Source organism: Artemia franciscana, chromosome 15, assembly GCF_032884065.1.
Source record: "Artemia franciscana chromosome 15, ASM3288406v1, whole genome shotgun sequence".
In the NCBI taxonomy this organism is placed as follows: Eukaryota; Metazoa; Arthropoda; class Branchiopoda; order Anostraca; family Artemiidae; genus Artemia; species Artemia franciscana.
Window position 1 is genome coordinate 43,108,170 of NC_088877.1, and position 13,560 is coordinate 43,121,729.

A 13,560-nucleotide genomic window follows, 5' to 3' on the forward strand; every position below is an offset into this window, starting at 1 on the left:
TTCTTTTAACATCTGAGTTATTTTTATTGAAAGGGAGAACTATGAGAATAGAAAGCAGAGATACTGAAAAACATTTATTGCTTTGGAATGTCCCAGTTAATGATGAAGAATCAGCTAAAAAAAATCTTTGAAAAAGTAATTACTGACGGAATTGGCTTGAGTTTGGATTTTGAATATTCAGTGGTAGACATTAACCGTGAAAAACAATTTATTAAAGTGGAAGTTGCAAGAAAAGAAGCCCGAATTCTTATATTGAAAAACGCTAGGATGTTGAAAAACAAGTCAATTTTAGAGCATTCTAATATCTTTGTGACGGATGATGCCCCACAATCGGTCCGAGAAGTTCGCAGAAAACTATTTGCTGTGAGGTTAAAATTACTCAACAGTGGCGTTAATCGTGGGGATGTTGGGTGACGAAATCGATCCCGCCACTTTTGTGTATACGCCAGTGTCCAAACACTAAGCCTCTAAAAGTGACTGTTGACAAAGTAAATAAGGATTTTATGGATTCAGTTTTGGCGCATATCCCTCATAGAGTTGATATTCATAGGGGTGTATTTGGAAGTTCTATGGAAAAGTGAAATTTTTCCTTTTTTTCAGTTATTTTCTGTATTTGATTTGTTTGAAGGTTGGGTTGGACGCGGGAAGGGATAATCTGAATGAAATGAAGGGTAGTAACAAAATTACGAGTGAAGAAAGTTTTTTGTATTCTTATTGTCCGAAAATTGTTCTTGTTTTCGAAATATTCATCTTTTTTCTCTTCCTCTTTACTTTTCTTTCCTCTTTTTGTCTTTACATTGGCTCACTGACATGGGATGCGGAATTATCATTGAATTTAGATTATGGATGATTTGAATGTTTTTCAAGTCCCTGCTGGTAGGCTGGAGGAACTGGAAAAATATCCTCTTGACATAAATAAATATTTTCATAAATTTTCGTCACAAGATCAAGATTTGTCAGTTCCTTATATTGCACCTAAAAATAAATATTTATGTATTCATGATCTTCCACCTTTAAATAATCATATAAAACAAATCTCATTTTGGAATTGTAGAGGACTGAATAGCAGCCTAAATTTTTGGCATGATTTTTTTAAAATATCTTCAACAGATGTGTTGGGAGTTTGTGAAACATTTCTTGACGAAAATGATACATTTCAACATTATGAAAATTATCGATTTTGCGGTGTTAGTCGCAAAAAGATCAGGAGGGGAGGAGTAGGTATTTTTATACGAGATGACTTTACATCTTCTTTACGTAATGATTTTATGATTTGGAATGTTGAGATGCTATTTGAGAGTTATGTAGTAGAAGTGAATGATGGAAGAAATATATTTTTGGTAATTGTAATATATCGGCCACCATCGTCTAGTCTTCAAGAGTTTTTAAGACAATATGAGTCATTGCTAGATGCTCTCACCCAACAAAACTATCCATTTTATGTAATGGGAGATTTTAATTTTGATTTAATGCGTCATAATGCTGTGACATCATTTCATTTTTGCATGGTTTGTTACCTACTTGCTTACTACCGTCAAGAATTTGTGATAACCATGCAACTCTTAATGATAACATTTTCACATCGCAAAATTGCTCTGATACCCATATTATTTTAAATGATACGTCTGATCATTGTGTTGTTGTTTCTGACTTCCCTGGATCAGGAATGGAGCGTGGAAAGAGACCAAATAAAAGTTATAAGAGGGTAATTAACCAGAAAAAATAGATGAGATGAAAATAAAAATAGGAGATATAGACTGGAGTGACCTGTTAAATATTGAAGACCCAAATCAGTCAATTTCTTTATTTTATAGTAAGTTTAACCAAATATTTGACCGAGTATGTCCTTTGGTATTAAGAAAAAGTCAGGATTTACCTCGTAAGCCATGGGCTACTCAAAGCTTGTTAAATAGTATAAAAGAAAAGAATAGATTATATAAGGTAAAGATGCAGTATCCAAATGAAATTAATATTGAAAACTTAAAAGAATATAAAAATCGGTAACTTTTGTTCTCAGAGAGGCAGAAGCAAAATATAATCAAAATAAATTTCGTGAATGCGATTCACCGCGGAAAACATGGAAAATAATAAATGAAAGAATAAATAATGCCAAAACAAGAAATATTCCATCCCATATTACAATTAATGAAGGAGTTAAAATAACGGATGAGAGAGTAATGGCAGAAGCATTTGCTAACCATTTTAGGAAAATTGGACGTGATCTGGTGGATCAAATATCTGATGGGACACATAATCATAGAAAATATATTCCAAATAAATTAGATAAGACTATTTTTATGTGTCCTATTCAGTTCTTGGAATTTCAAAAAGCTGTTACTAGTTTGAAAAACGGATTTTCGATAGGATGTGACGGTATGTCGACTTCTCTATTTAAAGAATTAGCTGAAGTACTTAGTCAGCCACTTTTATTTATTTTTAATTCTTGCATGAAAAATGGTCCTTTTCCAGTTTGTCTTAAAGTAGCTAAGGTTTTACCTTTGTTTAAAAGAGGCGATAAGGATAATCCAAATAATTACAGGCCTATTGCTATTTTATCACCTGTTTCTAAAGTTTTCGAAAAAATAATAAAGTATAGATTTACTTCATTTCTGGTAAAGAATAATTTTTTTTTCTCCCAATCAGTTTCTTGTATGGTAGGTCAACAGAGCAAGCAGTAGCTGCTTTACATAATTTCTTATCAGATGCTATGGATGATAGTTACTTGGCGGCAACTATATTTTTTGACATTAAAAAAGCTTTTGATACAATAGAACATATAGTTCTTTTTGATAAATTGGAAAATGTAGGAATTCGTGGAATAGCTCTTGAGTTAGTGAGATCTTATTTATTAGAAAGAAGTTTTACAGTCCAAGTTGGTGAGGAATCATCTCATATTTTTCCTTTAGAAAATATAGGGGTTCCTCAACGGTCTGTATTGGAGTCGTTACTTTTTTTTATATACATAAATGACCTTCCAAAATGCAAGCCTTCGGACAATGAATTACCAATATTGTTTGCAGACGACACAGCAATTAGTTTGAAGGCTGGCAACAAGGAGGACCTACGAATGGCCCTCGAAACTGTTGCTTTTAATGTAAATTCTTGGTTTCATGCTAATCGACTAATACCTAACCTAGAGTAGTCGGAACTTGTGATTTTTGGGAGAAGTTCGAGAGTAGTGTGTCATTTAGAACTATTAGTATTTGAGCTTCCTCCATAAAAAGAGTGGATGTATTTGGATATTTAGGTATCGACATTGACTCAACTCTGTCTTTCAAGGCGCATATTAATAAACTCGAGGCAAAAGTGTCCAGGAATCTCGGCTGTTTGCATAGAGTAAAATCCTTGTTTCCTTACCAAATAATGAGAAAATTATATTTTTCATTAGTGGAATGCTATTTTCAATATTGCCCGACCGTTTGGATGCTGACATTCCATTCACATTTACAAGGACTCCAAATTGTGCAAAACAAGGCAATAAGAATCCTGGACCTCTTTTTAAAACACCCTAGGAAGACTAAAGAATTATCTGAAACTAAAACATCATTTTTATTTCTTGATATCCTTCATTTACAACAAATTTTTCACCTTAATATAGGCATATGGTTTTTAGAAATCCAACGTAGTGATAATTTTTTCAATAAAATGAAACTCTTGGTTGAAAATAAACATAGCCATTTATCAAGAGCAAGGAATAAGTTCCTTTTTCCTTTTATTAAAAATGAGAGATCAAGACTAAGTTTAAGATATCAATTTCCTGAGATTGCAAATAAATATAAACTACTTGATTTAATAAATGAGTCACCATCACTCTATACATACAAAAAGAAATTGGAAGAGATAGTTCTTTCTGCCTATACTAGTGGGGACTGAATGTAAAGTGATTTATTTATAAATTAGTTTATAAGTCCCATCCGTTTCTACGAGTCGATTTTTTTCCGCTTCTTCTCTCTCTCTCTCTCTTTCTCTCTTTTTTATGTACTCCGTATGAGCTATTGAGGTGTAATTTCTTCTTCTTTTTTCTAACTCTATTGTTAAAGGAGACAAAACGAGTTGCCTCCCTGTCTCCTTTGTATAAGATTTATGTATGTATATAGTTTCCTGTTTAATAAAGTCATAAAGTCAATCGAACATTCCCTGTGTCCCGGTCGTCATTTATATATCCCCCTGTGCCCCCCCGGTGTCCCCGTTGTAGTTGTGTCCCTGTGTCCCGGTCGTCATTTATATTCCCTGTGTCCCGGTTGTTATTTGTGTCCTGGTGTCCCAGTCTGTAATTTCACTTTGAGTGTCCCGGTCGTCATTTGTGTCCCGGTGTCCCGGTCTGTAAATTAGTCAGTCGACAAACATGACGTCAGTCGACAAACAACTTCATGACGGCATAATGCTCAATCCTTACAATGACGTCAGTCGACACACAAACATGACGTCAGTCAACACACACACACAAACAAATAGCTTATTTTTATATACATACTAGCTGTTGGGGTGGCGCTTCAAGCCACCCCAACACCTAGTTGGTGGGGGCACTTCGCGCCCCCCCAAGCCCCCCCGCGCGCGTAAGTCGTTACGCGCCATATTAGTTACGCGCCATTGTAGTTGTGTCCCTGTTTCCCGGTCGTCATTTATATTCCCTGTGTCTTGGTCGTGATTTGTGTCCCGGTGTCCCAGTCTGTAATTTCTCTTTGAGTGTCCCGGTCGTCATTTATATTCCCTGTGTCCCTGTGTCCCGGTCGTCATTTGTGTCCCGGTGTCCCAGTCTGTAATATCACTTTGATTTTCCCGGTCGTCATTTATATTCCCTGTGTCCCGGTCGTCATTTGCATCCCGGTGTCCCGGTCTGTATATACATTCGTTTTTGAATCGGTTTATGATGAAATAATTTTTTGTTTTTTCCTTTTTTTCCTTTTAGTTTTTTTTTGTTTTTACCTTTTTTTTAGCTTCTTTATTTTTTTTTAGTTTTTTTTTTGTTGTTTTTACCTTTTTTAATTTTTTATTTTTTATTTTTTTTCAGTTTTCTTTTTCTCCTTTATTTTTCAGTTTTTCTTTCTTTTTTAGTTTTTAGTTTTTTACCTTTTTTATTTTTTTTTAGTTTTTTAGCTTTTGTAGTTTTTACCTTTTTTATTTTTTTTTCTTCTTTTGTATTAATGCTAAAGCCAAGGTTCGAACCTGGTCCCGGTCGTCATCTGTATCCCGGTGTCCCGGTCTGTATAAACATTCGTTTTTGAATTGGTATATGACGAAATAAATTTTTTGTTTTTTCCTTTTTTCTTTTTATTTTTTTTTGTTTTTACCTTTTTTTTAGCTTTTTTAGTTTTTTTTTTCCTTTTTCTTTTTAGTTTTTTTTTTAGCTTTTTTTTCTTTTTACCTATTTTTAGTTTATTTTAGTTGTTTTTCTTTTTTAGTTATTTTTTCTTCTTTTGTATTAATGCTAAGGCCAAGGTTCGAACCTGGAACCTCTCTGACCTAGAACCTGGAACATAACGCTTTGCCAACTCAGCTACTTCGGCTTGAATACATTTACCTTTTTTAGTTTTTTTCTTAGTTTTCTTTTTCTCCTTTATTTTTCATTTTTTTCTTTTTTTTTTAGTTTTTTTAATTTTTTTTAGTTTGTTTGGTTTTTTTATTAGTTTTTAGCTTTTTTTCTTTTTTATTTTGCTAAGGCCAAGGTTCGAACCTGGAACCTCTTGGACCTAGAACCTGGAACATAACGCTTTACCAACTGAGCTACTTCGGCTTGAATACATTCGTTTTTGAATTGGTATATGATGAAATAATTCAGACGTCATACGCGGACAGTGACGTCACTCGACAGACACACAGACAACTTATTTTTATATATATAGATAGATACATATAGATTTAAGACAGTAGACTATATGAAAAGTGTGGTTATATCCCACTTTCTAGGGCTAAGATGAGAGAAAGTGTGAGATAGCTATGACAGATTCTTTGGAGGAAGGACGACAGATTGCCAAAGATTTGCCTTCTTGGCCAAACGTCTAGAGCTAAACAGAAAGCCAGTCATCTGCGGTTGGGGTGTTTCAATGATTCAATTCTGAGCACTTTCTTTACAATATTGTTTCTCAAAGTTCTGCCATTAAACGCCCTTAAACAAACCGGCAGAGGGAAAAGTGTTAGTTTTCGACAGCTATGCGCTCATATCTTTACCCATGAGCTAGATGCGAGGTGCAAGTGAAAAAGTTTTGTATATCTGTAAGTTTTTAAAGTTTGTATTAATTTCCCTATTAAAATGTTGTTTGTATTTTTTATGTATGATTCAGAAGACGGTACTAATTTCTTAGCCAGTACACACTCGAGAATTTAAATCTAAGTAGTGAGGGTTTATTCTATTTAAAGAGATCCACAGGGGATGTATTTTTGAAGCTAAAAGTGCCTGAGGGTGTTATTACGCGTACCTGGGTCTTACGCAATAGTATAGTGCACTTGTTTGTCAGCTTATTATTGGTTGTGATCGCCTCTTACTAAGTTGCTAGCTACCACTGCAACCCGTAAAATTATTTACTAGGTTATAGCTATATCCAATGATCCGATGAATTTGATTATTTCTGATGATCTAATAGCATAAGCTATTACAGATCTATAGAAAAACGGAGTTTTTGGTAAAAGAATGATTTTATATGAATAGTATAGGGCACTCACAAAAGACATTATACTATCACTACTGATGCTGCACATTTTTGCTAAAAACTGATTTGAAAAATTCGCCTTTTGTTCTGGTTACCTGTTGCTCAAATTTGACGCTCGTGGTCCAATTTCTGAACTTTGTGGTTCGTAAACTATTTGCAGGGAATTCTGGTAAAAACAGGAAGATTGCTGCAGTTTGCACATTAGACTTGCAAATGACCTTAGTTATTTGCCACCCTGATATTTTATCAATGTCTTAGATTGTCTCTTCTTCTAGTTGTAGGCACCAAACAAGTGCTTCTGAGATATTCTTGATTCTCATGACTGAGTGGGAAAGAGTAATGAGCGACGCTTTGATTATGCAGTGGAGGAGTAACGCGCGCAGCTTGATCGGTATTATATGGCTTAGTTTGGCAGTGAGTTTTTAGTGATAGCAGTAGCAGTAGCCAAGGCTGTATCCAAGGTTTTTGTTTTTGGGTATTCTTTCGGAAGGATTTCTCGGGGGAAGTACATAAAGCTTTACGTGATGCATTGCAAATTTTATATGCATCTTGTTACGTTTTTACGCGTTTTGCAAACATTTTTGGCGGGGGTGGGCTCAAACATTTCCCTTTTGATGAGACCTTGGTAATAGCTATAATAATCTACGTATTCTGCGTATACCTTCCTGTTTTTTCTTGTGCGGAAGAATCAGCTCATGTAATACCAAGTTGGTGGCTAACATATTACACTCCCAATTTAAGGCTTTTGACACAAATTTAGAAGAGAATTTACAATGGTTGGAAGAGGACTAAGGTGCTTATATGTTTTCTCTGTCCCTTATTTTTCTTTTCTTATGTAGTCTTTGTTTACTGGAATGAAGGATCGTATTTTATTGTTGATGCCTAAAACAACCACAGATCAGCGAATACTTTCAAAGGCATCCTTACCATAAACCCCTACTATTTATGCTAAAGCTTTTGCCATTCAATATTGACTGTATAATAAATATCTACAATGTTTTTGAATTTTAGCATAAAGAATTTTTATGAATTTTTGCAGCCTCCCTCATAAAGATAATTTCTAGTCTTTTTTGGTCTCGCTCTTTGCATTCATTTGCATAACTAATTTTTACTTTAAGAAAATGCAAATAGGGACAAGCATTATATCGGGTATCAAGGAGTGTAAATAACTACCAACATCCAGAAAAAAGTCCAAAACTCAATGTTAGCAAAACCTCCATGAAAAAAATTTGAATCGATAAACAAAAAAATTAAAAGCCTTTTACTATTAAGGATGTTTCAAGAAGACAAGAGCAGGAATAAGAATCATACCAGGAGTTATCAAGAAAACTGCTAAAGTTAATCTACCAGCCGACTGCGAAGAAGAATGCCTCAAAGTCAAGATCTTCAGATGTAAGAGCTTCGCATTCAGGTAATTCTTTTGTATTTCTCCTTCTAGTACCACACGCATATTTACATATTTATTGTGAACTGTTAATTTATAATTTTTGCAACCTAATTGTGTCACTATAAATGTGGTGATTCACAAGCTGGTATTTCGTGAAAGATTCTAAGGCATAACGAAAAAAATTTTATAATACAAGGATAACTTATCTAGTGATAGTTCGTCCCTCATGCTTAAATTTACAGTTTGAGCTAACGCAAGAATTAACGAATCGTAAGAAGTAAAAGTGCTTCAGTCCCTCAAATGCTTGTGGTTATGAAATATCGAGTGTTCTGTAATCCAAGATCTCTGCAAAGAATACTTTCAGGAAAAGGTAAATCTCGCAGTAAACTAGGATAAGGATGTTTTTTGTAAAGAAACTTTCACACATATGTGAGAACACTTTCCCATGAACCTCAAGATTGGAAACGCAAAACCCTCTTAAATCCCCCAACCTCAATAAGTCAACAAAATATATATAACTGTATATATCTATATATATAAAAATAAGTTGTCTGTCTGTGGATCTGTGGATCAGGTGACGTCATGTTTCTGTGTCGGCTGACGTCATGAAATTAGTTGTCGTCATTTTTGCTTTGACGATGCTTAGTACATTGTAAAACACATTAATTTGGTTAATAATATACCATTTAAAACACCAAAATGAACATTCTGGAGTAGTCACTCGATGAGAGAGGGTGTCAGAACGGAGAATGAAGGTCCCAGGTTCAAATCCTGGTTAGGCTAAAAAAGGTAAAAAACTAAAAAAAAAACTGAAAAAATTAAAAAAAGGCAAAAACTACAAAAAAAACTAAAAACTAATAAAAAAAAATAAAAAAGCTAAAAAACTAAAAAAACTAAAAAAACTAAAAAACTAAAAACTAAAAAAAAACCTAAACTAAAAACTAAAAAAAAAACTTAAAAAAAAGGAAAAAACTGAAAAATAGAAGAGAAAAAGAAAACTAATAAAATTAATAAAAATAAAAAAAAATAAAAAAGATAAAAACTAAAAAAGTAAAAAGAAAAAACGAAAAAAACTGAAAAAGCTAAAAAAAAAGGTAAAAACCAATAAAAAACTAAAAAGAAAAAAAGGAAAAAAACTAAAAAAAATTTCATCTAAAAAACTAAAAAAAACTAAAAAAGGTAAAAACTAAAAGAACTAAAAAAGAAAAAAAAACTAAAAAAAGAAAAAAAACTGGAAAATAAAGGAGAAAAAGAAAACTAAAAAAATATAAATAAAAATAAAAAAAACTAAAAAGATAAAAACTTCAAAAAAAACTAAAAAGAAAAAATAAAAAAAATAAAAAACCTAAAAAAAGGTCAAAACCAATAAAAAAAACTAAAAGAAAAAAAAGGGAAAAAATTAAAAATTTATTTCATCATATACCAATTCAAAAACGAATGTATACCGGGATGACGACCGGGACACAGGGAATATAAATGACGACCGGGACGCAGGGACACAACTACAACGGTGACGCCGGGGGCACAGGGGGGCATAAATGACGACGGGGACATAGGCAATGTTCGATTAGCAATCACCATCAACAAAGCTCAAGGGGCAACAAAGCTCACCATCAAACAAAGACGAACGGGACGCTCAAAGAGAAATTACAGACTGGAACACTGGGACACAAATGACGACCGGGCGCGCCACCCCAACAGCTAGTATATATATATATATATATATATATATATATATATATATATATATATATATATATATATATATATATATATATATATATATATATATATATATATATATATATATATATATATATATATATATATATACTAGCTGTTGGGTGGGGCGCCACCAACACCTAGTTGGTGGGGCGCTTCGCGCCCCCCCAAGCCCCCCCGCACGCGTAAGTCGTTACGTGCCATATTAGTTATGCGCCATTGTAGTTGTGTCCCTGTGTCCCACCTGTGAATATAGATAGATTTATATATGTGTTTCAAACTACGCAAAAATTGCGAATAAACAACATTCTTGGCTTTCCCATTGTCTGTGCATATGCAAAGCCGTATGTACTAATAATGACGTCATATACAAACGCTCTTTTTACAAACAAACAAACATGCATCCACATAACTCGTTTTTATATAGATAGATAGATAGATAGATACAATACAAATTAACTGCGTAAAACTTGCGAATAAACAACATTCTTCGCTGTCCAATTGTCGCTGCATATAAATACATTGTCAGGTTTACCAACCCTCGAACATGCAACGTACAATTGTCCATGGGAAAAACAATCAGGATTAAGATCTATACCACATTTTTCTAATGATTGACCTTGAGCTTTGTTAATGGTGATTGCAAATACTAATCGAATTGGGAATTGCAATCTTTTAAATTGAAAAAGCAGATCCGTTGGAATCATGGGAATGCGAGGAATAAGAACAGCCTCACCCTCATAAAGCCCTGTCAAGATTGTGGCCTCTATTAGGTTTTCCATTGTTTTTTTTACGGCAAGTCGCGTGCCATTGCAAAGCTTTGGTGGGTTGATATTTCTTAAAAGTATTATTGGTACGCCTATTTTTAGTTGTAGCACGTGTGGTGGAAACCCTGAAGGATCTATGGAATTTAAAAATTCAGATGGATAATTAACCGCTTCATTTGGTTCCAAAACTGTGTCGACTGACTTGTAAAGGACTGCCTGGTCTCGAATCTTGTTCAAAACAATATTGTTGATTTCGTGGACGTCTATATTTTTGGGTGCGAGAATCGCTCTTTCACTTAGCCATTTATTATTTTTATAATTTTTTAGAATATTCGGAAATACTTTTTCAATCAATTCATTTTTGGACGTCACTAAATTACAGAAATCAGCAGGTAGTTGTATACGTCCTGAAATCGAGTCTACTGTTTGACCAGAGTCATCGTTTTGCAATCGGACACGCATATTTGTAGTTAATTTTAATATTTTTACGTGTGCCTATAAATTAGAATTTTTTAGGCAAGCATTCATTTCGTCTGCAGGAGTTAAACTACGTAAAAATTGCGAATATACAACATTCTTGGCTTTCCCATTGTCTCTGCATATAAAAAGCCGTATGTACTAATAATGACATCATATGCAAACGCTCTTTTTACAAACAAACAAACATGCATACATACAACTCGTTTTTATATAGATAGATAGATAGATAGATAGATAAAATACAAATTAACTTCGTAAAACTTGCGAATATACAACATTCTTCGCTGTCCAATTGTCGCTGCATATAAATAGATTGTCATGTTTGGTGGGTTTATATTTCTTAAAAGTATTATTGGTAGGCCTATTTTTAGTTGTAGCACGTGTGGTGGAAACCCTGAGAATAATATCTCGAGGTAAAAACTGATCACCGACCATAACGATGGCCACTTCGTCGATAGTTGGAGCATTGTATCTACGCACATGTTGGCCAGGAGGCGTTTTGTCAGCGGAAATAACAATTTTATGCGTATAAGTAGGCATCAAATCGATGGCTGTTTTGAACAGACGCACTAAATTATTATTTTCGTGGAAAAGATGTTGTAATTGGGAAGCGATTTGACGTCATTTGGAAACATGAGTTGTATTTTCTGATTCATTTATATTCCTTATGTCCCGGTGTCCCGGTCGTCATTTATATCCCCCTGTTTTATATCCCGCTTATTTTTCAGTTTTTTCCTTTTTTTAGTTTTTTTTTACTTTTTTAGTTCTTTTAGTTTTTACCTTTTTTAGTTTTTTTTTAGTTTTTTAGATGAATTTTTTTTTAGTTTTTTACCTTTTTTCCTTTTAGTTTTTTATTGGTTTTTACCTTTTTTTAGCTTTTTATCTTTTTTAATTTTTTTTATTTTTATTTTTAATTTTATTAGTATTCTTTTTCTCTTCTATTTTTCATTTTTCCTTTTTTTTTAGTTTTTTTTTAGTTTTTAGTTTTTTAAGTTTTTTCCTTTTTTTAGTTTCTTTAGTTTTTTTAGTTTTTTGGCTTTTTTATTTTTTTATTAGTTTTTAGTTTTTTTTGTAGTTTTTGCCTTTTTTTAGTTTTTTCAGTTTTTTTTTTAGTTTTTAGTTTTTTACCTTTTTTAGCCTAACCAGGATTTGAACCTGGGACCTTCATTCTCCGTTCTGACACCCTCTCTCACCGAGTGACTACTCCAGCATGTTCATTTTGGTGTTTTAAATGGTATATTATTAACCAAGTTAATGTGTTTTACAATATACTAAGCATCGTCATAACAAAAATGACGGCAACTAATTTCATGACGTCAGCCGAAACATGGCGTCACCTGATCCACAGATCCACAGACCCACAGACAGACAGACAACTTATTTTTATATAGATAGATAGATATATATATATATATATACATATATATAAAAATAAGTTGTCTGTCTGTCTGTCTGTGGATCAGGTGACGTCATGTTTCTGTGTCGGCTGACGTCATGTTTTCGACTGACGAAATTACAGACCGGGACATCGGGACACAAATGACGACCGGGACACCGGCACAAAGGGAATATAAATGACGACCGGGACACAAGGAATGTTCGATTAGCAATCACCATCAACAAAGCACCGGGACACAAATGCCGACCGGGACACAGGGAGTATAAATGATGACCAGGACATAAGTAAAAAAATTAAAAACTAAAAAAAAGGTAAAAACTACAAAAAAACTAAAAAGAAAAAAAAACTAAAAACTAATAAAAAACTAAAAAAGCTAAAAAGCTAAAAAAAACTAAAAAAGAAAATAGAATGAAAACGGAAAAAAAATAAAAAATAAAGGAGAAAAACAAAACTACAAAAAAAGAAAAAAAAACTAAAAAAAGGTAAAAAACTAAAACCTAAAAAAAGACCAATTCAAAAACGAATGTATATACAGACCGGGACACAAATGACGACTGGGACACAGGGAATATAAATGACAACCAGGACACTCAAAGAGAAATTACAGACCGGGACACCGGAACACAAATGACGACCGAGACAAAAATGACGACCGGGACACCGCGACACAGGGAATATAAATTACGACCGCGACACTCAAAGAGAAATTACAAACTGGGACACCGGGACACAAATGACGACCGGGACACAGGGAAACAGCAACAACGGGGACGCCAGGGGGCACAGGGGGATATATAAATGACGACAGGGACACAGGGAATGTTCGATTAGCAATCACCATCAACAAAGCTCAAGGGCAATCATAAGAATAATGAGGTATAGATCTGAACTCAGATTGTTTTTCCCATGGACAATTATATGTTGCATGTTCAAGAGTCGGTAAACCTGACAATCTATTTATATGCACAGACAATGGGACAGCCAAGAATGTTGTACATTCGCAAGTTTTACGTAGTTAAATATATATATATATATATATATATATATATATATATATATATATATATATATATATATATATATATATATATATATTCACAGGTGGGACACAGGGACGAAACTACAATGGCGCGTAACTAATATGGCGCGTAACGACTT

At 33.6% G+C, this 13,560-nt stretch overlaps 1 protein-coding gene across 2 annotated transcripts in view; it reads left to right on the forward strand.

Annotated features, from left to right (window-relative positions):
• Positions 1–13,560, forward strand: part of LOC136036511 (uncharacterized) — a 97,730-nt gene that overhangs the window by 29,795 nt on the left and 54,375 nt on the right. For both annotated transcript variants that reach the window (XM_065718803.1, XM_065718804.1), the window contains exon 6: positions 7,920–8,058. In XM_065718803.1, the coding sequence (XP_065574875.1) occupies positions 7,920–8,058 (139 nt within the window). The remainder of the gene's footprint in view (positions 1–7,919; positions 8,059–13,560) is intronic.